Source organism: Paralichthys olivaceus, chromosome 18 (genome assembly GCF_024713975.1).
Source record: "Paralichthys olivaceus isolate ysfri-2021 chromosome 18, ASM2471397v2, whole genome shotgun sequence".
Lineage (NCBI taxonomy): Eukaryota > Metazoa > Chordata > Actinopteri > Pleuronectiformes > Paralichthyidae > Paralichthys > Paralichthys olivaceus.
The window spans coordinates 8,151,810-8,176,720 of NC_091110.1; the positions used below are offsets into that span (position 1 = coordinate 8,151,810).

The 24,911-nt window shown below is 43.1% G+C and overlaps 4 protein-coding genes across 9 annotated transcripts; 1 reads left to right on the forward strand and 3 right to left on the reverse strand.

The window, feature by feature from the left end:
• Positions 1–1,366: 1,366 nt before the first annotated feature.
• Positions 1,367–11,734, reverse strand: ark2n (arkadia (rnf111) N-terminal like PKA signaling regulator 2n). 5 transcript variants are annotated; one of them, XM_020081969.2, is made up of 5 exons: positions 11,462–11,698; positions 9,591–10,496; positions 4,921–5,091; positions 4,388–4,496; positions 1,367–4,107 (listed from the first exon to the last, which is right to left on the reverse strand). In XM_020081969.2, the coding sequence occupies exons 2-5, from the start codon at positions 10,426–10,428 to the stop codon at positions 3,918–3,920; spliced, it is 1,308 nt and encodes a 435-aa protein (XP_019937528.1). In that variant the 5' UTR covers positions 10,429–10,496; positions 11,462–11,698; the 3' UTR covers positions 1,367–3,917. The 5 variants fall into 5 exon arrangements, with proteins under 5 accessions (XP_019937528.1, XP_019937529.1, XP_019937531.1 ...); XM_020081970.2 differs by having other exon boundaries at positions 9,591–10,493; positions 11,462–11,678; XM_020081972.2 differs by lacking the exon at positions 4,921–5,091 and having other exon boundaries at positions 11,462–11,714.
• Positions 11,735–12,397: 663 nt separating this feature from the next.
• atp5fa1 (ATP synthase F1 subunit alpha) lies at positions 12,398–17,072 on the forward strand. Its single transcript, XM_020082563.2, has 11 exons — positions 12,398–12,553; positions 13,726–13,801; positions 13,949–14,118; positions 14,470–14,643; positions 14,921–15,087; positions 15,474–15,774; positions 15,878–16,102; positions 16,182–16,289; positions 16,378–16,522; positions 16,617–16,767; positions 16,845–17,072. The coding sequence occupies exons 1-11, from the start codon at positions 12,494–12,496 to the stop codon at positions 16,921–16,923; spliced, it is 1,656 nt and encodes a 551-aa protein (XP_019938122.1). The 5' UTR covers positions 12,398–12,493; the 3' UTR covers positions 16,924–17,072.
• Positions 17,073–17,773: 701 nt separating this feature from the next.
• hwa (huluwa) lies at positions 17,774–20,320 on the reverse strand. 2 transcript variants are annotated; one of them, XM_020081605.2, is made up of 3 exons: positions 19,439–20,320; positions 18,540–18,735; positions 17,774–18,334 (listed from the first exon to the last, which is right to left on the reverse strand). In XM_020081605.2, the coding sequence occupies exons 1-3, from the start codon at positions 20,027–20,029 to the stop codon at positions 18,168–18,170; spliced, it is 954 nt and encodes a 317-aa protein (XP_019937164.1). In that variant the 5' UTR covers positions 20,030–20,320; the 3' UTR covers positions 17,774–18,167. The 2 variants fall into 2 exon arrangements, with proteins under 2 accessions (XP_019937164.1, XP_019937163.1); XM_020081604.2 differs by having other exon boundaries at positions 18,540–18,738; positions 19,439–20,318.
• A 418-nt stretch (positions 20,321–20,738) lies between these two features.
• LOC109625972 (dnaJ homolog subfamily B member 5) lies at positions 20,739–24,794 on the reverse strand. The gene is made up of 4 exons (XM_020081603.2): positions 24,301–24,794; positions 23,412–23,670; positions 22,556–23,097; positions 20,739–21,646 (listed from the first exon to the last, which is right to left on the reverse strand). Exons 1-4 carry the CDS (start codon positions 24,685–24,687, stop codon positions 21,413–21,415), a joined length of 1,422 nt encoding a protein of 473 aa, XP_019937162.2. The 5' UTR covers positions 24,688–24,794; the 3' UTR covers positions 20,739–21,412.
• Positions 24,795–24,911: the final 117 nt, after the last annotated feature.

The window sequence follows — 24,911 nt, forward strand, 5'->3', positions numbered from 1 at the left end:
TGTCTGTTATTCTTCATTTATAATATAAACCTGTGAACAGTCAGTACTGCAGTGTTAGATTTTATTGAAAAATTTATTTCTACCACTGCCTTCTATTCCAATGCCACATGTCATCAGACTATTCAACATTTTTAGGGCTGCAATATTTCATTATTTATTGTCAATAAACTGTCAGAAAGTAGTGAGAAGGCATCTTTTCAAAGTGCCAAAAGATGCGCCAAATTTGCAATGCTAGACGACAAAGAAATGAAAAGAAAAAGAAAGAAAGAAAAGAAATGAAATATAAAGAAAAGAGCAAATGGAAAGAAAAAAGAAAAGCTAGATTGAGAAAAGCTAAGAAAAAGAAAAGAGCAAAGAAAAATTTTAAACAATGAAGCAAGGAAAAGGAAAAAAAGGAAAGACACAAAAGGAAAAGAAAAGAAGCTCCTCCTGTTACATCAGAAGTTTGAGCATATACATAGTTTAGATACAAATCAGCTCTTTAATTTATATTATATTAAACAGAGCCTAACGTTTCATGTTGTGCTCACTGTTAAATAAAGTAGTTCTATATTTATATATATAGTTATATATTCTTTCCCCTCTGGCGGTGGTTGGAGTAGCCATTCTCTGAATAAACCTGCATAGAACAGCACACAGTGACTGAGAGACATCTGCAGGAGGAAGGATGCTCATTTCTGCCTTTTGAGAGTGAACTGGCACATTCACTGCTCTGTGAGGCCACCGCTGCCCTGTAAAAAAAATTAGCATACAGCTGATGTCCTGCCCCCGGGGGTGAAAAGAGTCGGCTGAAGGGCTTCTTTTGGTTTTTAGGAGACGGGCCCCGCAGACTGCATTGCTCCACTCCTTCATTGTCCTCCTCATGTGAACTCCATATGTCCCCCTAGCGGCAGGTGTCGCGGTGTGACCTCTGACCCCACATGCCACTTTGTTGGGTGAGGGTGAAGTTGCATTGTTAACGGATAGTCTCATAGTCTAGACTGTTTAGCCGCAGCATAAGAGAACACAATGAGATGTCTGATTAAGTATTGATGGCAATTATTCTTACTTGTACAGACAAAATCAGACTCATACCAAACACTGTTTAATAGACTGTCATTATCATAACAGAAAATTAGAATTCAAGTCTTATGTTTGCTTGAGTTGTGTTTAAATATGTCAAAAATCTCACCTCAGTCCCAGTTAGACGAACTCTGACAGGCCGAACAGGAACATTCATTTATCAGAAATATCCTCTCAGCTCAATTTTCCTTCCCTAAGCCGGCTGCCTAACATTTGACAAACAGTCACAGGCACATGAGCAAAGACGACATAACAAGCTTCATCTCCAAAGCTTAGAAACAAACAAAACAACTGTGCACGAAAGTCATTAAATAATGCTCTATTTATTTAGTTTTAAAATAGTTTCTTTTTGTTCTACAGACATAATTTCAAGGAAGTCAAGGACCTGCTGAAGCAACAAAATAAACACCCCTTTTTTGTTAATTTAAAATACTGAGAGCAAAACAAAAAATAACAGAGGAGCGAGGCTAAATTACTGGTAATGAGGGTAATATCAGACTTGAGGTTAAAATATGTGACCAAACATGCAATGTGCAACCACAGTTGAGCATCACTGCCCATTATTTTCTATACCAAACCTCTAAAGACATGAGCAACGTCTCACTAACATCTCATAATAATCCTATAAGGAACAATAGCAACATGGATTTTGCAAGCAGAAGTGGTCTGTAAAATAATCAACACTACAGTAGTAGCTGCATATAGTGGAAAAACAAAGCAACTGGCCAATGGAACAAAATATCACATTGTCATAAACTCTATCTTGAACAAATTGCACCGACTTCAAAATAAAAAGTACAGAGTAAATTTAAACTGAATAAACTAGAGGCAATTTTTAAATTGGGAAACAAACAAAGTGAAAACATATTCCATTTAAACTTTGGTTTAGTTCCTAAGAATTAGGATTTTCCCTTTTCTGTGACCAGCGGACGTTAAAATAATGACTCTATAGTTCTCAAGCATCACTTATATTAAGTAGATGTGCAATAAAAAAAGTGTTAAAACAGTGTATGAAGTTGGATTTTAGTTTAAAAAAAAAAAAATACAAATTTACCGGCATGGCTGCGGTACTGCATGATGACAAAAATAAGACCACAGGGAAAAGAGAGCAAGCAGGCCCTGAGCATCAGGGTAAGAACAGTTCATACACTAAAATGTCTCTTCTATAAACGCCCCACACACGTGGGCACAAACTCAACACCACCTCTAATAGTTTTTTTTTTATACGTGTGCTATATTCACATCTATTATTAAAATATTTATTGTTGAGATAGCAAAAAAATCCACTGCTTTATATTAGGTAAAAGAATAAGCTTTATACCATTCTAAAAAGAAAAATAGTGCACATTTCAAGGCATTCAGGCCATCTTGCTTTGCAGTATTCAATGGAAGATACATTTTCCTCAGTTGTTATAAAGGGGTCCCCAGAGGTTTAAAGGTGTTTGCATTCACTCAGAGTGGGCATGCAAACAGTGAAGTGCATCCAGTCAGCACTGCAGAATCATACATTCACTGAGAACTAAACGTTGCTCTGCAGCAGACGTGGCGTCCAACGTGAACTCTTGTCTCGAAACAGAAGATTCAGACGTTCTATTGCCAAACACACACCATCGCCACATATTGTACTGCTGCAGTGGAAATGAGTCCTATCTTGTAGTGTGTCTGTGACAAATGTGCTTGTATTGTTTTTCCCCCTCAGAGTCTGAGTGTAACCAGTGATTCTGTTTGTTAACAGCAAGAAGGAAAAGTGAACTGTAACAGTAATGGAAATAAAAGCTGTGAATTTAAAGCAAGAAACATTTTGAGAAATTTACTTAATTGCTTTTTGGTGGAGAGTTCACACTACATGAGAAAATCTTCATCACTGCCGGTCTATTGAAAACTAAGCTGGCAGCTAGTTATCATAGCTTAGCATAGACCGTGAACCTGTGATGGTTGCTACCTTCGGACGCAGCCGAGCTGTTCCCCGGGTTTCCAGTCTTAAGCTAAGCTAACCAGCTGCTGGCTGCAGCTCTATATTTAACAAAGAGATATAAGATTGACACCAATCTCATTTAATTCTTGGCAAGAAAATGAATGATGATGAAAGAATTTCTTCAACACAAAGCAAAACCTTAACACTACTTGACAGGTCATCAGAGTACAGGCTGTGTTGCTGGGCACTGTAGAATAAAGCAAAGCCATCAATGCAGAACTAAATATGAAACCAGTGGTGAGACTTTTGAAAACAAAACTGACCGTAGACAGAAACAAATGTTCTTGTCCATAGTCTACTGTACAACAGAAAGTGTACCAGCTGCCATTTTGTCTTGACTGCAGGCGAGTGCAGATAAAAATGCCGAATCCAGTCTGAAAAATATTCTGTTCAAGAGTCTGTTGTAAAACGGGTCAACAGCAACATTGTGATATTGACCCGCTTTCAAGCAGCAAAATGAAGTTTTTAACTGTAGAGCTTGCAAGCACACAACACAAAGTGACTACCTACATCCTTTATAAAGGGGTAACTGAGGTATCAAATGAAGGGAGGATATTGCTATTATTAACAAATATATCATTCTTAACGTATGTTTCCACCTGCACTGGAAGGGCTGTGCCATTTTATTACAACTAATTTCATAGATGACAAGCCAGGGCCGGGGAATTACGTCAGCAGAATGGCTTTGATACACATGATTGTTCAACAGTAAGTTAAAAAACACAAACAAACAGTGCTCTGGAGCTGATAGAGTTCACAAGCGGTTACAGGCGAGGCTGCAACTCAAGGAAGGATTTCAGCCATAACATGGAGGCGAGGTGAGACGGGTGAGGATCAGGAGTGAGAGGAAGAAACAAGGAGTCTTCAGTGTACAAGTCGTCTAAAGTAGGTATTTGTGTCCGGTGTCCTCGTCCAGCGTGAGGTCCACCACTTCAGGAGGGGACACCCAGTTAGGCTGAGGGGAAACAGTAGTCCAGAGCTGGGGTTGATTTGTGCTGTTTAACTGCTCCACGGAGCTCTCCTTCCAGGAGGACAGACTCTTAATCACACCTCCACACGGGTGGGCACATCTGGAGTGATAAAAATGAATTATTTTTTTTAAACTGGCAGGGAAATATTGGATATTCTATGACTGAGTATTACGGCCATATGTCATATAATAAGAATAAAGTTGATATTTTCATTTTCATGGAGGTTTCATCTTCTAAGATTCCCTCTAACAATGATACGAGAAATTATGACTTTGTTCTTGCAATAATTCATATTTCCCCTAGCAACTGACCCTAATACTCCATTGTGATATTCAGTCTAGAAAAATATAATACTACTTTCCCCCCTTTAAGTCTTTACCTTGGTTTCTCTTGCACGCCGACTATTTCCACCTCGCTGTCAGAGGAAGCAATGTTAATCTGGCTCTTGTGTTGAGAACTCTTGTGCGACAGCTCTGCCTCCACGTGGCCTGAAACAAACAAAGAGGAACAGTCACACATTGTGAGGAGGGTTGGCAGCAGTAGGGAGCTTCAGGCCCTGCTGACACATGAAGACTGCAGCTGCTTTGACAGACAAGGATGAATCTGACACTTGTGTTTGAGAAGCTGACTGGATAGCATGGAGTGACTGACAAAACAGAAATTGTGGACATTACATTCATGTTTCGAAAATGCCAGCCAGTCAGTAATTAAAAGGTCAATTCTTTTTTGTCTCTCAATAGCCCCCAAATGCAAGCCATCAGAGTGTGGGGTGCAGAGTGGTACTTTCAACGTCTTGTAGACATCAATAATAAAGGTTCCCCATTTCTGTGTGACACGTATGCCTCTAAAAGTCCTGTCTTCACTGAGAGGAGTGGAAAGGATCAGTTGAGATATACTGGGTTTGTAACTGACCTGAGATAGAGCTCAGAGCTCTTACACACCCAGAGTAAGCTGCCATATCCTGGCCTCTGTGTGTTTTTAGCTCATGCTTTATCACCGTGGGCCGGACTGTCTCCACACTCATACTCTCCTGGTTAGAATCAGTGTCTGAAATATCATAGTGACCCACTACTGGAGGCCCGTCTGCAGGAAACAAAGAGAACACTTCATTATTCAAATCGTCCCCGGGAATGGTGGGAGTCTGGATTGGACACTACGTCCACAGTCCTGCTAACTGCAGCATCGAATGTGAATATAAACAAGAGAACACAGCCTGTTTTACCAGATGCTATGGTAAACCAGTAAAGAAATAACGGCACTTCGATCGTCTGCAGAAACACAAACAATTACATCTATGATTAATTCTCTCTATACGAGTGAGGCTTTTATAAGAGTGGATGTGTTTGCTGTGTATCAATAACCCCTTTGCAGCAGCATTGTCTTTTCTCTCCATTTATTGCTTTTAAAAGGAACAGCCATTCACATGAAACAACACCAGAATACAGTCATTACAAAACACTTCAACATAAATCTTACTCGGTGAGACACATGTTGTGGGATAACAAAAGCCAAACAACAGAATAGAGAACTGTGGAAGAGCGGGAACACAAATCTTTGTTCTACCCTGTCATAGGAGTCCCTGGGAGACACACACACACAGCTACCCAGACTCGTGTGTGTGTGAGAGGCTATGAGAACGCTGCCTATGAATAGCTGATTGGTAGCAGGGTTACCAGAGAAACCGAGCACATGTCAATGCAAAAGGTCATGTATTAAGGATAGAAAAAGGACTAATGTAAACCAGGATAGTCTCTTTGGTAAACAATGGACTGTCCTTAGTGTTGTTTATAATGCACACAGCTTGTGATTGTATGCACGAGGCTCTCTTTACCGTAGTGATTTAAAGGTTATTTCAATTTGAATAAATGCTAGACGGCAGTTGTTGGATCCATTTAAACGCAAAATGGCAAAAACAAAAAGTATGAAACAAAAAACACCAATATCCACACCATTTGAAACAAAACCATCCGGCCAAGAGAAAACAACTAAATAGATCAAAATGTTCTGTCAGTAACCGTTTATCAGCATAAGCAAAGTTGCACACATGCTGCTGACGAAAACTAATTTGGCCTTGCACATTCTGTATACTAATATATCACATGCAAACAGGTGGGGAAACGATGCTGTAGGGTCTGTAAAATTGACAGTCATAGGGCTACATATACACATACAGAAAACACTTTAACATCCTAACTATAAATATGATTAGGCCAAAGAGTCCATCAATGTCTGTGATGCTCGATAGTGTTAGCGGTGTTAAGAACGCTATGGTCGTCAGTGAAAGTAGTTTGAGGAGACGGTTGAGGAGGAGGAGTGACTCCGCCTCAAAGACCACAGGATCTGAACTAGAGAAGGCCACTTAATCACCCAGATCAGTCCTTTTTTAAGTAAAACCAGTAAACATTGCCATGCACCACACTGCAGCTGTACTACTGCTGTGTATCTGTAAGTTTGATGCCTGGGCTTTAGTTTTCAGTCGAGCTGTGGAACACGAGATGCCTTGTGGAGACACGGGCCAAGCTAGCAGACCAGTGCAAATTAAAAAAAATAAACTGGGCAATTATTATGAGTGAAAACTTGAGGCTCTTGACATTGCAGCTAATAGCCTCAACAAAAGGAACCCATGCCCTGTCTCATGCCCATAAACTACACATAGGCTACTAAAAATAGCTGGGAATCGTTCCTCCCTCACTAGTTTCCTGTTGCTGCACACAGGCAGCAATAGCAGCAAATGTAACAGAAAGGCAAATATTTAAAAATGTAAACACGTCTAATCTAATTACATAATCTTAAAAAGCAAGAAATTGTGTGGGTTAGTATATTGCATTTATATTTATAGGCATATCTATGTGTAAATGTTTTGATGTTAATAAAGCTATGCCACCAAAGTAAAGGTTGTCATTAGATTTTTAAATTCCTGAAGCATTTATGAGCAAAGTGCTTTCATAAGTCAGGAAAAACAATGCTAATGTAGGGTGTTGAACCTGATTTCTAAAGAAATTGTACTATGACGCTTCATCTATCTTTCCCAGCACAAGTTCAGAATGACAAGGCACATGCTATTAAGCAGCAGCACCCTAACTTGCACTGTCATGATGGCCGCCCCGGTGTTGTAATGCACAGTCCTGTATGGATGACATATTCAGCTACTGTGTGTGTCTATGTGTGTACAGCTTTTAAACTAAAATCAAACAAGCTATACAATAAGCAAGACAATAAGAGCCCTGACTCGACAGTTCATTGAGATATGCCCCACAGATGCTGCAGAAATCAAACAGGTGAGTTGAAGGATTGAATGAACGTCAAATCTCACAGTGATTCAGTGCCAGCAGACACACTCGGGCCTCAGGTCTGCACAGTCAGCTTCAAATGAGCAGCTCCAGCTGCTGATGATGATGATGTATCTGTTCGGTGACCTTGCATCATTTACCCATTGCCATGCTTTCTGTATGAACTAATTCTACACTTGGTAAGATCAGAGTGTGACACTGCAAGGAGTGAAGAAGTGAAATCTAAATATTCAAGAGACCTGGGTCTGGAACACCTAGATTTCCATTCTGAGTGACCACTTCAGGTAGGATGTTGTTGTTGTTGTTTATAGGGGTGGGGGGGAGACTGTTGTTGTCTCGCGCCAACATGTAGGCAGCCATAGTCTCTGCAGATTCAGACGATGGCAAAAAGGAACTGGGTGGGGACGGGCGTGCCCCCTGGGAGTGATGCTGCGGCCCCTCGTGGGCGTCACTTGAGCGTTTGGACGAGTCGTTGTCTGAGTCGAGGTGTGCAAGCTTTTCCATCCAGATGCGGAAGCGCTCCTCGGTCTGGCGCTGCATCACGGCAAAGCGCGTCATGGCCTCCTCCAGTACGCTGCCGATGCCGTTCCTGTCCCACGAGCTGCTGTCCAGCAGCCCATGAATCTGGGCGCCCACTCTGGATCTCTCCGATGCACGTCTGAAGCCAGCTTTAAAGACATTGAGGCCAAGCCATAAGAAAATACAGTAGCACTTTCATGCTTCGGAGGTGGACTTTTGTATTAAAAAGAGAAAATGACAGTTTGCTTTTGGTTACGTGCAGATCGACTCTTTCATGCTGATGGACTACATCATGCAGTTGTAGCACTCAAATCTGTGTGCGGGATGTAAAAATGGTTGAAAACGTTTTATGTACAACGGATCCCTACAGGAAGGAACTGGATGCCTCAGGCGACAGATTCAGGGACTGCGGTTTTGAAAGTGTGTTAACTGATGAGACCTTGACGCAAACACACCCACTTAAGATAGATTACTTATAAAGACAACAAATATGTCACAACTGGTGACCTAAATAATAATTCATTCAACAAACCCCTGACACACACTTCAATCCTGAATTTAAAGGAACAGAAACACTAACAAATTGAACCAACCCAACAGGTTATGTTCTAACGAACACAGATAATCTTAAAGTAAACATAGTGACTTCTTCAACAACAGCAGCAATAGCCTGTAAACATTAACCAAGCAGTAGTTACTTACAGAGAACTCACACCGACAAGTGTCAGGAAACATTAGATTAACTGAGCGAACAAACACAGGACTGATGTGCAGGCAGACAATACTGTCAGCATTTAATCCTATTTCACACTTCTGTGACTGAGTTCAGTTTACATGTAAAAGCTGTATATGCATCAATATGTTAGAGTCACTGACACAAGGGCTATACGACTTCTCAAAGGTGCTATGGAACTCAAAAGAAAGAGCCACCTGCTTACAAAATGCTTTGTCGCCTCCTGAGCAGGCAGAGCAAAATGAGGTATATTTTAAAGCCACAGGAAGAGAAAGAGAGAAGCATAATAATACTAAATTCCTAGCAGCCTTGAGGTGATACAGACCGTCACTATACCTCCATCAATAGAAAAAATTATACAAATCTTTTAAATTGAATTATACACATGCTATTAAAATGGCTGAAGTCTAGACTTACTGTTATGAGGTAACATTTCTATGCAAATAAAAACCAAACAGTCGCTTCAGAGACTTGCAACTCTGACCAACAGTGAGATCATTCACCACCGTCTATTGACAGCAAAGGCTGCGGATAAAAATGGCTCACTTGTTGAATAGCAGAACCCACAATACAGATTAGAGTAACACAGCTCTGTATTTATTATTCTATGGAGTTGGAAAATGTCCACTAGTTTACCAAAGCATGCCAACAATAAGACAAAGTTCCAAACTAAACACATGTTGTACTGCTACAAGTGACTGGGCATAGACCCTTCTAGGGTGAATGAAGACAGATGATGAGTGAGAAAATAACAAAAAAGAAGATAAAACAAACAGAGAAAAAGCAGTGGTTATACTGATCTGATATCATGAAGTATAAACTATATGTGACTATTGCATAATTTGATTTGGGGTGCCTGAATTTTTTTGTTATGTTCTGTATTTGACTGTGATGGCAAATGATCTGTGATTGTTATACACGGTTAGTCTGTGTGTATTTTCATTACCATGTGAGAGTGTTTTACACAAGTGACTGCTGCTACTGCTACTCTAGACAAAGATACTGTGCAAAAGGTGTGTGTTGTGAACACTGGATTGTACCTGGAATATCTGTCTTGATTGTCTTGCTACCTCCTGAAGTGTCATCATCCTCATCGTCAGAGGTGCTGGTGCTGGAGTCACACGTGAGCTCGCTGTCACTCGTACTGCTGTCCTGCAGCAGGTTATACTTCTTCCGTGCTGCCGCCTCTCGTTTTTGCCTCAGCAAACGCATGCGCTCCTTGTGTTTCTGGCTCCGATGACCTTTCACTTTTCCCAGCTTGCCGTTGGTTTGTTTTTCATGTCCTCCTGCTGCTACCACAGTGGGCTGGCAACGATTCTTCTTTGCCGCCATGGCATTGGGAGGCATCTCGCTTTCGGAACGTGACCGCCGAGACTTCCTCCCCCCCGCCGCCGTGGCAGATGCTTGCTTTCTTCCTGCCTGCCCAGAATCATTTACAGCTTCCATGTTGCCCTCTTCCTCTTCGCCTGCAGGAGGAGCAGCACCTTCTTCCCCTGAGGAGAGTGTGTCTGAGTCAGCAAGGTGGCCGCTGGATGAGGGGGAGAGCATGCAGGGGTTTGAGGAGTCACTCTCATAGATATGATGGGAAACGGGCTTGTCGCTTTCTGTAGAGGCGTGCTGGGACTCCGGGGAGTCTCTGCGGAGCTCTTTCATCAGGCATGGCATGGAGAGGAGACTCTGCTCACCCTCTGTATTCAAGGGGCTGTCTCCCTCTTTTTCCCCTGGTGGTGAGCTGGTACTAGTGGTGGTCTCTGTTTTCAGATGTTCGTCCTGGTCTCCCTGAACAGAAGCCGTGGCTGATTGTGCTTCATCAAGGCACTCTGAGGGGCACTCAGCATCCACAAATTCCTCGGCCTTCTCTGAATCAGCCATCTTCATCCTAGTTGAGCCCAGAGCCCAAAGGTCCAACAAACATGGACCAATGTGCCTGGACAGGAGCTCACCTGCTGGAAGAAAAAAAAAAAGAGAATTCACAGTGAAAATCAGTGCAATTAGTGCATACTGTATTACAAAGCAAACGTTTAGTAAAGACTTGTTTGTCAAACATCTCTGTCACCTTGGCTGTCTACATTTGAACAGTACTTCAAACAAGTGTGAGCTAGATTGCTGTGAACTAAAGGTCAAATATAAGATCTTGACCATTGCTGGTAATGTCTCACTTTTACAATATTCAGAGGGTATTATTTACTAGTGCATGTTTAATCATCTCATCATCATAACAATAGAAGGCCACAGAGCTAAATATTAGGATCTAGCTGATAAGATCCCCAATTCAACTATGTCGGTTGGTGCACCTTTTTTCTTCGCCATTCAAAATCGTACATAAACACAGACTTTCACCGTATTTGTACATTTTGTACTGACATGTTGCAAAACAGTCGACTTTTCCTCAGCAAAACCAACAAGTACTCACTTTAAATAATGTGTAATAATCTGGCCAGAAATTCCCATTTATCGATGTAGCAGGTGAGCAGCAACATTAGCTAACAGGAGGACTAGACGTTACTCTTACTTTTAATGTCGATCTATTCCACGTCTGACTCAGTACAACAATGTTTTCACTAATACCTGTTAAACGTTCTGTGTGTGTACACTGAGATGCATATTTGTGTCTGGATGAATGACTTTAGTTACTTGTGTCTGCGGCTAGCTGCGGCTAACACTGCCTCTGTTCTCCTACTTTTAGCTGCGTAGTGAAGCTAACCTCGGCCATAACCTTACGCTCTCGAACTTGGCGAGGAAAAGTCAAGTCATGGAAAAATGTCCAGGTTGCGGGACAGCTGCCTGGTGGGGTCCTATAAATGGAAGCGGTATCTATCCAGCCCGAGGTGTAACAGGCAGAGTAATGTCAGCGGCTAACGTTATCCGAGCAACTTAGCATTTCACATCGGCTACGCTAGTTGAAACTTACCGCGGCGTTACTTCTAATCTTCTTCTCCTCGCGTCAGACTTTTCCACATCTTCGGTAATTTGTGGCCTCTTGGGTTTTCGATGCATAAACGCCCCCGTGCAAAATGCGCTTCACTTCGGGGGAACTTGGCAGAATTTGAAGGTGTTTTGGCGCAGTGCGCTCGCAGCTTTGCGAGCCCTGTTAGCCGTTGGCGGCTAGCTGTGTGTTTATTTTAAAATGTCTCCATCGGCCGTTCACAAAGATACATGCGCCACTTCCGGCCTGCTGTCCGGGGCCGAGCGCCCCCCGCGGTCAGAGAATACTACTACAGACTGAGAAAATACTGCAGCACCGGTTTTGGTAAAACTTTGTGATCACATGAAATCCACAGGGATGGTCATGTCAATGCTATGGTACATTTGATCAGGGATCATTATAATTTTAATATTTCAGAATCAGAGATAGAAAATCCACAATGGAGACCAGTAATCAGAACAGATGTGATTTGTTTAAATAAAAATGGAGCAATATGCACTGATGGTGTCAAGAATGCTCTGACCCAAAGGTAATTTTGAAAGAAACTAATCGTTTCGATTAAAAATCGTTCTATTCATTCAGTTCATTCCTTGCAGGTATAAAACAGAATACACTTGATTTTAAGGACTTGGTACAGTGAACTTCTGTCTTGGATAGATTTCTGCAACTGCTTTCTATTTCAACGAAACATGTCAATAAACTATTTATTATTTTAAGGGCTGCCATCACCAGCTACATTTCATTTTCAATCGTCAATAAAATGTCAATAAAAGTAGCGGGTGAAAAAAATCATATCTTCTTTTCGGAGCCTTTTGATTTCATATTTTGAATTAAAGTGCAAAAGCCCAAACATATTGATTTATATTATATTAAAAAGGGGAAATAAATTAAAATATATAGGGATGTTTTATTTTTGAAAGTACTTCCGGGTCACTGTGACCTTTCTTCAGGTCTGCTTCCGTGTCCGCCATCCTTCTCTCTCGGCTCCTGGAGCAGCTCAGACTTCAGGACTCAGACATGTTGTCAGTTCGCGTCGCTGCGGCTCTCGCCCGCTCTTTGCCTCGACGGGCAGGATATGTAAGCATCTCTCACTTCTTCATGGTTTCGTTCACGTTGACTTCAGTCAGCGAAACGTCGCATTTATCTAAATTTAAAGTCATGGCGGTGTCTTTGCGCCGGAGGACACCGGGCCCTTCGCCCCGCTCACTACCCAGTGATCACGTTTGTAGATGACGGGCAGAGGCAACAACCCTCTTCACAGACAGTACAGTGTCATTAGTGGAGACTAGCCGCTGAAATGAATCTCTGGTCCTTGTATTAAACCTGTAAAACGTTGCCAGTGAGTATGACGAGGCTGAAGTGCAGTATTGAAGGTCAGATCAGATGCCAGCTTTCACCGCTAATACCTTTCTCAGGCTAAATCTCGGCAACTACATATTTAACTTTGTGTATGTTTTACAGACACCGGTAGCTAATTATTTTTTTTTATTCTCTAAAAGTAATCTACAATTAAAAGTATTTGGAAACTGCTTACCTCTACTCAATCTATGCTTACCGCTGTTCTGCAGGTTTGCAGTAATGAATTATCGGACAGTTATGTCAAAATAAAAAAGTATACCTCATTTCAAATGTTTCCTATTGTATAAACTAGATAAATAAAGTGCATACCCTCTCCAATGCCCAACACTGTCCTTCAATTCAATCAAGCGGCACCTAATATCTCTTACTGATAGCTGTAAGTCTCCCACATATGTCAGATTGTTTTCACCAGTATCTCTGGATTATTTTTAAGAAATTCACTAAAATGTCAATGTCAAAAACGTCCTATCGTGATAATTAATGGGCTCTTCCCTGACCCATAATGCATCAAGTTTTGTGTTAAACCTTTGGTAGATTTGCATACTCCTGCTAAAAAGCATTTGAGCAGGAGTATGCGAGATGAAAACATAACATCCTTGACAGAGGTGTGAAGCAAAGAAATGTTTCTTCTGGTCGCAATCTTTTTTTTTTTTGAAAATGTATGCAGCTTTAACAGCAGTTTTTTTTAGGTAACAACAAACAAAATAATTTTTCAAACAGACAGTTCGAAGATGCTTGCAAAATAGCAGTGATATCAATTGGATTTATTGTTTTGGATTACAATGTACCCATATATTGTATGTGTTGGTGTTGGATTAAGGTAGCTTGAAAATGTTTGTTATTTTGACCTAATATAATCTTTTCCTTTACTACTTTCCATTGGCTCAAAGGTATCCAAAAACGTTGCTGCAGCATGTGTAGGAGCCAAGAATCTACACACCGCCAGCCCATGGCTGCAGAAAACAGGTTAGTATTTACAGGAATCGTCTTCGTGTGTTGGCCTATTGCTAAATCAAATAATTTAATTTGATGATATATATAAGCCATCGAGCTTTCTAAATATCCAGGGTAAGACTCCTCTGTATCAAAGTAAACGCTGATCATTCGTTATAGGCACAGCCGAGGTGTCATCCATTCTGGAGGAGAAGATCATGGGAGCTGACACCAGTGCTGATTTGGAGGAGACTGGTCGCGTGCTGTCCATCGGTGATGGTATTGCCAGAGTGTACGGTCTTAGGAACGTACAGGCTGAGGAGATGGTGGAGTTCTCCTCTGGTCTGAAGGTAACAGTGGTGTTATTCTTAGATACTGACCTCTGTACAGAGTAGGCTGCTTCAGCTTCATTGTTTGGAAAGATTTTATTCAAAAGCCCCTGATTATTATTGCTTAACCTCTTGGTTAGAAATTATTTGTACTTAAAGGTAATTGGCAAATCACAATACTCTGAAACTGCTGCAGTATGCCCCTGAGAAAAGTAAATGGCCACTACTATATGTTTAGATATACTTTATATAAGTATGTCACTTATTTATCAAACTCAGTACATGTTAGGTATCAAATACAACCCACATGTCATCAGTAATTTAGCCATTTAAATGCAGGGGAGATTGATAATAACTGTACTGTCTTTTAAGGGCATGTCTCTGAATTTGGAGCCTGACAACGTTGGTGTAGTGGTGTTTGGTAACGACAAACTGATCAAGGAGGGCGACGTTGTCAAGAGAACAGGCGCTATTGTCGACGTTCCTGTTGGTGAAGGGCTCCTGGGCCGTGTTGTCGATGCTCTGGGAAACGCCATCGATGGAAAGGTAACGACAGAATTCATTTTTAAGATGGGTCGTCTTTCAGTGTTTCTGAGTAATTACACATGACAACATCTGATTACTCTTTTCTAAAGATCTATGTTTCAAATTTCAGTTTGAGAAACAAACAAAAATGATAAATCCTCACATTTGTGGATTAGTTGATTATAGTTTACTTTGTAGTTTACAACTTGTTGGCTAACTATTGGTTTAAAGTTTTGCCATATATAAGAATATTGTTGATCGCATTTAATCGCTTTGTCCTTTACTTTTTTCTTCACAGGGCCCCCTCGACTCTAAGGAACGCAGGCGTGTGGGTCTGAAGGCCCCTGGTATCATCCCCCGTATCTCTGTGAGGGAGCCCATGCAGACCGGCATCAAAGCTGTGGACAGTTTGGTGCCCATCGGTCGTGGACAGCGTGAGCTCATCATTGGAGACAGGCAGACTGGGTAAGAGGATCACATTTTTGGGAATTTAGTCCTTGTAGTTAATTATATAGATGGTTTATTTTTGTAGTTTATTCATTTTTCTCTTACAAATTTCGGATTCATAAAACAATCTAAAAAGACAAAAGGCAAACATGGAGGAAGGTTTGGGTTGTTTCAACAGGGGAACAAGGGAAATGGGAAATAAGGCCCCTCTCTTAGATAAGCCTGTCCCAAAATAAAGGTCTGGCTCTTGTTGTCCCTCATATGAATAAAGACCCAGTTCACTATTGGAGAATTTAAACTGAGAATATTCGGCCCTAAAACACAGGATTAAAAAGCCGCTGTGTACAACATGGATGTGTTTGTCGGTGTTTCCACAGTGCTTAGTCTCTAAATCTGTGCTGCAGCAAAACCGCAATCGCCATCGACACAATCATCAACCAGAAACGCTTCAACGATGGAACTGATGAGAAGAAGAAGCTGTATTGCATCTATGTCGCTATTGGCCAGAAGAGATCCACAGTGGCTCAGCTGGTGAAGAGGCTCACCGATGCCAACGCCATGCAGTACACCATCGTGGTGTCTGCCACTGCCTCCGATGCCGCCCCACTGCAGTACCTGGCTCCCTACTCTGGCTGCTCCATGGGAGAGTACTTCAGAGACAACGGCAAGCACGCCCTGATCATCTACGACGATCTGTCCAAGCAGGTGATTGTTTGAGTGGATTTTCAGCCCATATAACTGTTGCTTTATATCATTTTCTGAAGGTTTAGGTTAGAGCTAAACTCAACCTTGTGCTTTCTTCCTGCAGGCCGTTGCCTACCGTCAGATGTCTCTGCTGCTCCGTCGTCCCCCTGGTCGTGAGGCCTACCCAGGAGATGTTTTCTACTTGCATTCCCGTCTGCTGGAGAGAGCTGCTAAGATGAATGACAACTTCGGCGGTGGCTCCCTCACAGCCCTCCCTGTTATCGAGACACAGGCTGGCGACGTGTCAGCCTACATTCCAACTAATGTCATCTCCATCACAGACGGACAGGTGAGCATCTGATTCATTGTCATATTTTATACACAAGAAAAATCCTGAACCGTTATTTAAACAATGTTTATTCTCTCAGATCTTCTTGGAGACTGAGCTGTTCTACAAGGGTATCCGTCCAGCCATCAACGTCGGTCTGTCTGTGTCACGTGTCGGGTCTGCTGCCCAGACCAGGGCCATGAAGCAGGTCAGACTCACTCGTACGCCCTCATCTCCCAGCTGAGATCACAGGTAACCTCTTTGATTCTGACTTGTTGATTTCTGTCCATCATCAGGTCGCCGGCACCATGAAGCTGGAGCTTGCCCAGTACCGTGAGGTGGCTGCCTTCGCTCAGTTTGGCTCTGACTTGGACGCTGCCACTCAGCAGCTACTGAACCGTGGCGTTCGTCTGACAGAGCTCCTGAAACAGGGGCAGTACTGTGAGTATGAACTGCTCTTTTCAGGGCTGAAGATGAAGAATGTAGTCAGCCTAGAGTTGTCTCTTACTGTGTCTGTTCACTTTTTGTTTTTCAGCTCCCATGGCTATTGAAGAACAGGTTACAGTCATTTATGCTGGTGTGAGGGGTCACCTGGACAAAATGGAGCCAAGCAAGATCACCAAGTTCGAGAAGGCGTTCCTACAGCACGTTCTGAGCCAGCACCAAGAACTGCTGGCAGCTATTAGGTAAGTTAAAGAGCTTTGAAGGGGCAGGATTTTGCTTTGCAATTAATGTATTGGAACTAATTTCTTCTTCATTGCAGGGCTGATGGCAAAATCTCTGAGGCATCTGATGCCAAGCTCAAGGCGGTTGTGTTGACTTTCCTCTCCAGCTTTGAGTAAAGTGACGCTTTCATGGTCTGGTTGTTTTCATGTTTGCATAGTGCAGTGTCAGTTATGGTTTCTATGAGCTTGAACTATGAAAAAAGTGGCACTTGATCTTAAATGTACAGATATCTCTTAACAGAGAATAAAGTATTCCAACTAATTGACTTTATCGCCTCTTAATTATTGCTGCACTGTTGGTGGGTCACATATCTTTATTGTGAGATTTTTATTTATTTTTTCCTCAATTTTCTCAGTCTCACTGATCATAAAAATACTGAGAACATTTCTGGGATACAGTGCACAGCTACATCTTTTTCTTTTGAACAGAACAATTAAAGAGCAGATGATGTGCTGCTTTTTTACCTGCTGTGTCTTCCCGGCAACTTAAATACCAAATGACTATTCTTTTTATTCAAAAATTGAAGAAGTGAAGAACCAGGTGAGAGAATCAATGGGGCTTTTAAAAAGTTATTTCTCATAGTCAAATTCCTGATTATTTTACTTGTGTATTACTTGAACAGTTAACTTACTATAACAGTTTTATTCTTAGTAGCAAAGACTTTTTATTTTTTAAGCTGCCATTAAGTGAATTAAATATTATCTCCGGATATCTCACAGTTCAGCACAACCCTGCTGTAGATTCTTAGTATCCTGAGTTTTCTACTTGTGTGTATTACATCGCCTCCCTCTGGTGATATTAGAAAAGAATCCTAAAATACTTAAAACATGTTTGAAAGAAGAGACAAATATACACTGAGAATTATGGGCTGGACCTCATTTGTGTGTCCTGTAGTATAAATTCCTTCTGCAAACCTTATTGTACAATAAACATTTCACAGACAGGAAAAACAAATAGGCCAATAAATTAGAATATAAATTTGTATTTATTAGAGTGAAAACATATGAAACAATAATAGTGACTATAAATCATTTTGTGAGGGATAATGAACTCGAGGTGACGAACAGTTTTTGTTTAACAAAAAAGTGACAGTAATCAACAGTGGCTGAACTAAAAAGTGCACGGTAAATGTTTCAGTAATTTAACGGTGCAAGGTACATGTTTCACAATTGATCAACTTCAGTGGCAGTGTGTTTGATAAATAAATAAACTGGTGTAAAGTCAGTGATTATTAGTGACAAACTAAATTGACAAACTAAACATTAAATATAAATAAATTAAATGTGTCTTTCCAAAAAAATATGTAAATAAGTTAATTCAATAAAATAAAATTAAATAAACATTAAAACCATTAATGGCATCAGACCCAGTACTGTTTGGTGTGAACTGCAGGCCTGTGGTGTTTGTGTTTGGGCACATTATTCTGTTTGACGTAGCAGGGGTCATAATAATCCCACTCCAAGGCTGAAGTCAGCACACCGTTTGACAGACCGTCACTGTCTGCTGACAAAATCCGCAGGGAGACACCTGAAAGCAAATCACGAGACAGATAAAGCTGTTAAAGTTACTAATTTAAAACCTGTGCTTCCTCATGTGTCACCTGTGAGATTCTGTGCTGCCTCTCATAAACCTACTCAGACAATGAAGATGTAATCATCGTGCACTTGCTTTGTCCAGTTTGACGCAGCATTAGTTACTGAGAATTTATTGATTACAGTGCGGATGAACGTACCTGCACTTGCACCAAAGTCGCTGTCGAGTCCAGGGCCCACTGCAGATGTGTTGAGGCAGGACGTCTCCGAGGGCGGGTTGAGGTACTCGCACTCCATCTCAACTTTGTCAAACACGTGCACTGCAGCAGCTGGATTCACATCTGTCAGCATCTCATAAGCACCGCTCCGATAAATACAACCCATGTGTTCCGTCTCCTGCTGTGAATGAAGGAGAAAAAAAGTATAAAGATGACTTTAAGAGCTGGAGCTCAGTAGAAATGATTTTTTTTATTGTCTTCAGTTTAATCAGACCACATGGTTTACATCCTGACTATTCTCTCTCGTTGGTCAATAACATTTGTTGTCAAATTTTTAGACCCCGTGGAAAGTGAGAATATGTTCTATTTGTTTGGAATAAACCAGCAAGACTCAGGTATCGTATAATTGGTGACAATCTCAGCTTCATAAAGGCTTATTGAACAAATTTGACAAGAATAGTAAGGGGAGCTGTTGCACCGAAGAGGAGAGACTTAGAGTTCAAGATATTGGATCATTATTACTACACTGAAAAGTTATTTTTCTTAGGCATACCAATACATTTGCAACATCAGGTTCTCCTAAACTCAGATGGGACTTTCCTGAGGCCCCAGATCTCCATCATCAAGGGGCCCTTGAAAAAGCCCCACTGACACAAAGAGGGTCTAAAGGAGGGTCCTGTTTTTATTATGATCTGGAGGCCCTGAGGCAAAATCCAAGACCTTCACTGTTTTGCCTGTTTGTATTTGCCTGCTGCAGATTTCTGAATTGGTATCTATTCAAATTACAAGAGTTTAACAGGGTAAAGGTAATGTCTGAAATTTAAACCTGCCTGTGTTAAATTGGCCCCTCCACTGGTTCTCTTTAGACATTGATCACTCACCATGGGAGAGTTTGGTGGAACAAGGTGGGCTCTGATTTCAGCCTCCGAGTCGCTGGACTGTGGTAGAAGCGGTGCGCTCCTGCACCAGCGGGCTTTACCGACGCTGTGTGTCCGTGATCCGGAGGCCAGTTCCAGTCTGGGGCTGAAACCTGCCGCGGGCGAAGTGGCCCGGATGGTGCTCGGCGCCCTCATGGACCCCGAGCCGGTGGCGCCGTCCGGCCTCAGGAGCCGGATCCTGTGATCCGCCCCGGCCCTCTCCCTGGACGAGGCCCTGGAAGAGGTGACAGGATGCGGCAGGATGGGCTCCGACACGGACACGTAGACTCTCCTCCCGTCCTGCAGCGGGGGAAAGGGCGAGTCGGACGCTCTCCCGACTCTGTGCAGGGCGGACTGCAGGAGCATCTCCTCCGCGTCCTCTCGCTTCTGTCTGCTGCTCTTCGACAGGATGAGGAACTTGTAGCCCAGGAAGAGGCAGTTGAGCAGCAGCAGGATGACCACGCAGGGGATGAGCAGAAGGACGACCAAAGTCAGGTTTGTCACTGGGTAACCTTCTGTCAGATTGGATGGTGTGGTCTGACTTATGTGCGACATTTCATCCCAGAGGACATAGAGGGCTGGATTTTAGAGAAATCCTGATCTCAGCTGAGGTTTCTGCTTGTCTCTCAATGCACAGGTGGATTGATGTGTCAATCAATGTGGACTACTTTGACTTTGACAGTATTTTTCATGTGACACCAGCCTGGACTCTGTCTCCAGATGGGACTGGGATCTTTTAGCCCCTTTGTCTTCATCATCACGGACGGGTGCTGTCTGTGTTTTCAAAGCAAAGGTCTTGATCTGACACTGAGCAGCAGGAACTCAGATGGCAGCCACATAAATTACACATCAACAGGTGTGTCCTATTATCTGCAGGCTGGTTGGTGTTGTCGTGGCACAGAGTGACCACTAGGTGGCAGCAGAGGGCCTGCGTCACTGCTTCTGAGTGCTCTGCAGTGATGCCTGAGAGATCTCCATGCTCTGAATGTTTTATGGACTGTAATGTCTAAAAGTTGATTTGACTTGGAAGTGCAAAGGGGGCTACTGTGGCTCAGGAGGTAGATCGGGTTGTCCATTACCTAGAGGGTCGATCCCAGTCTCCCTGAGCAAGACACTGATGTAGGAGAGATGCACTGTAATAATGTGGCTGAATAGCAGAACTTGTAAAAGCTTTGAGTGATCATCAAGACTATATAATGCTGTATAAATACAGACCATTCACCAAATTACAGAATTATCATAAAGTAACAGTCAGAGACAGAAGTCAAATTCTTGTTTTTTATTGATTTTTCATGCTTTCAACATATCAGGATACATCGACAGCCGTCTCCTTGCAGAATATATACAAACATTTTCAAATAATTCAATAGAACATTTGACAGATGAATCTCTTTTAGAGACAATGTTTTGCATTTTGCACACAAAGTAGATCTTTGCACACAAGTACATGTTGCTATTGTAAGAAATCAATGCAAAAGATCAGTCATATGAACACCATATAACTATGATAAAAGTAGTTTTTTTCTTTTTCTCTCCGCATGTGTTTCTACATCAGGTTTAAGGAAGTCTATACAGACTTGAATAGCATACTGATATCCTGCGATAGGCTTTGCAAGTGTAACAGTACAGATAAGCTTTTCACTTCAAGAGAAAGGCTGTGTTGAGTCAGTAGACGTCCTCAGATACCAAAGACCCCGTTCATCAGTTGTGAACACGCTGCTCATGTGGCATCAATATAGCTGTTGTGCATGAAGCCTAATACCTGCAGAGTCCTGTCTGAACTCACTTCAGTGCCGCTTGCCATGTCCAAACACAATAAGAGGTTGTGGTTGGTTGTGATATTTAGCACCTTGGGCAAGGCTGTATTTGTGAATTGATAACAACATACACACGCGGTGAAGCTGTGTCAATCCCCCCCTGTGTTTGATCCAAAGCAGGCTAGCACTGGGCCAGGCTGTGCTTGATGATCTCACGGGACTGCGGCGGGATCCTGTCGGGGAAGAGCACCTGGAACTCCACCACCAGGTCGCCTCGCTGGGTCGGGCTCTTGGGCAGAGGCAGTCCCTCGCCCCTCAGCCGCCGGACAGCACCGGGTTTGATGACATCGCTGCACGGCAGAGGCATCATCCGCTTGTCCAGCGTGGGGACGTTGACTGTGCAGCCGCAGAGAGCCTGGACACACAAGAGGAAGGCATAAAAAAGTTAGTGATGTAGAGCAGGTACATTTAGAGCAAGTTTCATAATGCTGTCTGAGTGGCCTCGTTATGACTGGAATGAAGTGGGCTACACTCACACACAATAAAAATCAATTAAATGCCTGATCTTTAAAAGTGTCAAGTTGCATAACAGATAAATATAGAGTGTCTGTCTTTGTGAAAGCAGAACAATTTTTCTCTGTTACACAACAGACTGGTGCTGCAGATGTTATAATCGCTGCTCTATTTACCGGCTGTGTGTGGGAGTTAAGTGCTTTGGTGACTGAGTGGAGCCACAGGAAGATGGAGGAGCTCTTTTGAAATGCCATTCTCTGTGACTGCTACCCTGCTAATCTGTGTGTGGGTTGGAAGCAGTGAGAGCCAGAGAGGGAGCGAGCAAAAAAAAAAAAAAAGAAGAAAAAACTGCCTCTCTGCCTGCTAGTACAAGGAGAGGAGAGGAGTCTGCAGCACACACACACAGTGGCTGAGAGTGTGAAGTATGATTCGTGGGGGCAGTGAGCACTGAGGCTAAATTTAGCTTTTTGCTCTGCTCCCTCAACAGGGGCTGATGAGGTAACGGAGGTGTTGGCAGGCTGCTGCTGCTGTTCAGTATGTAGGGGGTCGGTAAGTCCCACTGCATGCTGGGGGCTCAGATGCCCATAAGAGAATATGTGTTATGTATTCAGTGTATATCTCAGAGTACCAGTATTTGGCAGAGATTGTCTGATTGACATTATTCTGTAGTTACATAAAGACATTTGAGATAATCTCTGAGTAGGTGTAAGTGGTCGGACATTACATATCATATCTTATGGTCTGGACCACTGTGTGAGTCAAACTCTAAACCCTGATGGATGAGAGCTGGATGTAAATGTAGCAAGCTCACCTCTTTGAGTGTGATCTTGGCCGTGAAGACGATGTTGGAGCCCTCCCTCTTGTACTGCGGGTGCTCCTTGTCCCTGAGAATGAAGGTGATGTCGGCAGGCGTGTTGTTGGGTGTCTCGTCTCCCTCCCTGGGGAAGGTGATCTTGGTCCCCGCTTTCCAGCCCTTCTTCACCACCACGTTCAGCACCTTGTCCTCGGACCGCAAGCTGCGGCCGTCTGGGTTGAGGCGGCGGCGGGTGATCTTCACGTGCTTTGTGCAGCCTTGCATCACGTCGTCCAGGGTCACCAGCAGGTCGTGCACCACCGCGTCACCCTGCAGGCGCCGCTGGCCCCTTCGCAGGCCGCCCTCAAAGCCTCCCACGTGGCTAAAGGTGAACCGTCTGAAGGGGTTGAAGAGGTCATCTTCGCCGTCCAAGTCGTTGCCGAAGAAGATGTCGAAGTGGTCCGATCCTTGGAAGGAGGAGAAGTTGGCGTGGGAATCGCCGTGGAAATTATTGCGGAAAACATTGGCTTGGCCTGCCAGGGACATTCCATTTTTAAGACCTAAAAACATAAGGAACACACAGTTCAATTTCTGCACATTTACCACATGCTTTATTCTGATGCTGCTTTTATGCAAATTCTGACTTGATTTTCAGGAAAAGTCTTTGCTTCCTGAATAATTTACCAACCCCAAAGCTGTTTGTGCTGCACATGTTTAGCTGGTTTAATTGGGTTGTGAGTGTTTTAGCCATCCCACTGTATTCCACTATTTAGCTTTGATGATTGCAGCAGCATATGCTGCAGTGTTTAGCCAGATGGCAGTCACACTTTAACCTATTTAACTCTCAACTGAATCACATCTCCCTCAGCCTCACCTTCTTCTCCAAACTGGTCATATATGCTCCTCTTCTTGGGGTCAGTCAGGATCTCGTAGGCCTCTGCGATCTCCTTGAACCTGTCCTCAGCGTCAGCGTCGCTGTTCTTGTCTGGGTGGAACTTGAGGGCCATCTTCCTGTAGGCCTTCCTGATCTCATCCTCATTGGATTCAGGGGTGACGCCCAGGATCTTGTAGAAGTCCTTGCCCGTGGGTTTGATGGCCAGGCAGGGTGTTTCCTGCTCAGACCTGGTGCCTTCCTGGAGAAACAAGACCAGTCACACATGAGAACATTAATAAAGCTGGTCGAAGAATTGTGCACAAATCCTATAATCTCACATTTGCAACCATGCATGGTCATCTCAAGTGAGCCACTAATGAGCATGTAAATTAAACGGTTCATGCCCTACATTACAGCACAGAATGGCTGAGCATCCTCACACCAACTGGTGTGCAGCATTTATTAATATGCAGTGAAATCATTTGCCCTTCTGCAGAGACTCTCTCTGGGAAAACACCACCATATACATGAGCTACTGTATATATAAATATATATTCGTATGTGCTGCTTTATGCAAGTGCAGACACATCACATTCACAGGCTGATGCAAAGCACAACGTGACAGAAGAGGGTATAAGTCGCGTGAGGGGCAAAAGACTTTCCCCAACGACAGAGATTCTCTGCAGCGATTGGCTGAGCCGGAATCAGCGACTCTTGAATTTGAATGAACCCATACGGCAACAGAAAGATGCTACGGCTCCATCAGCGAATCAACTTGTGTAATATACACAGAGTGAAACTTAAACATCCTAAATAATATATATTAACAATCATCAGGCTTTAAGAATGAAGAAAAAAGTCAGAGACAAACTTTAAAGAATGTACTCACCGCTGATGATGCAGATCCTGAGCTGTCTCCCCGGTGCATGACTCGCACTTTGCACTTGACATTGACATTTTTGTGCTTCACTCCGAACTGAGTCCAGATCAGAACCATGATGTCTTGAGTTTGGATTGGTTTGGGTTTGGCTACGTGTCGCTGTCCACTGGCTCCGGTGCTGAAGTGTCCGCGCGCTCCTGCCTCTGCTCGGCTGTGTGATGAAGCTCGGCCGCGGCAGCTCCTTTTACTCTCCTCTCTCACACCCACGCACCGCGGACGAGCTTTCCCCAGGCCCGCCCATTTCACCCTCACGCACGGCATGGGATGCCGGTGTCCTCGCATCCATTGGGCGCCGTCGGTGATGATCGCACGGATGTTGCGGCCTCCCATCTCCATGTGGAGAGTTAGTTTCCGGAGTTCTTGGAGGCAGAGAGCCGAGCAGACAGTCACGACTCAGACGGAGGAGAACAGAACAACCAGACATGCAGAGAAAAAAAAAAAATCAACCATGCTGCTGCCCAGACAACCTCCAGACTGTCCCCCTGCAGATCACTGATGGAGCCCCTGCTTCTTATGTACTTTCCCGTGGGTGAGAGAACAGTCTGTTTCCTATTATAGTT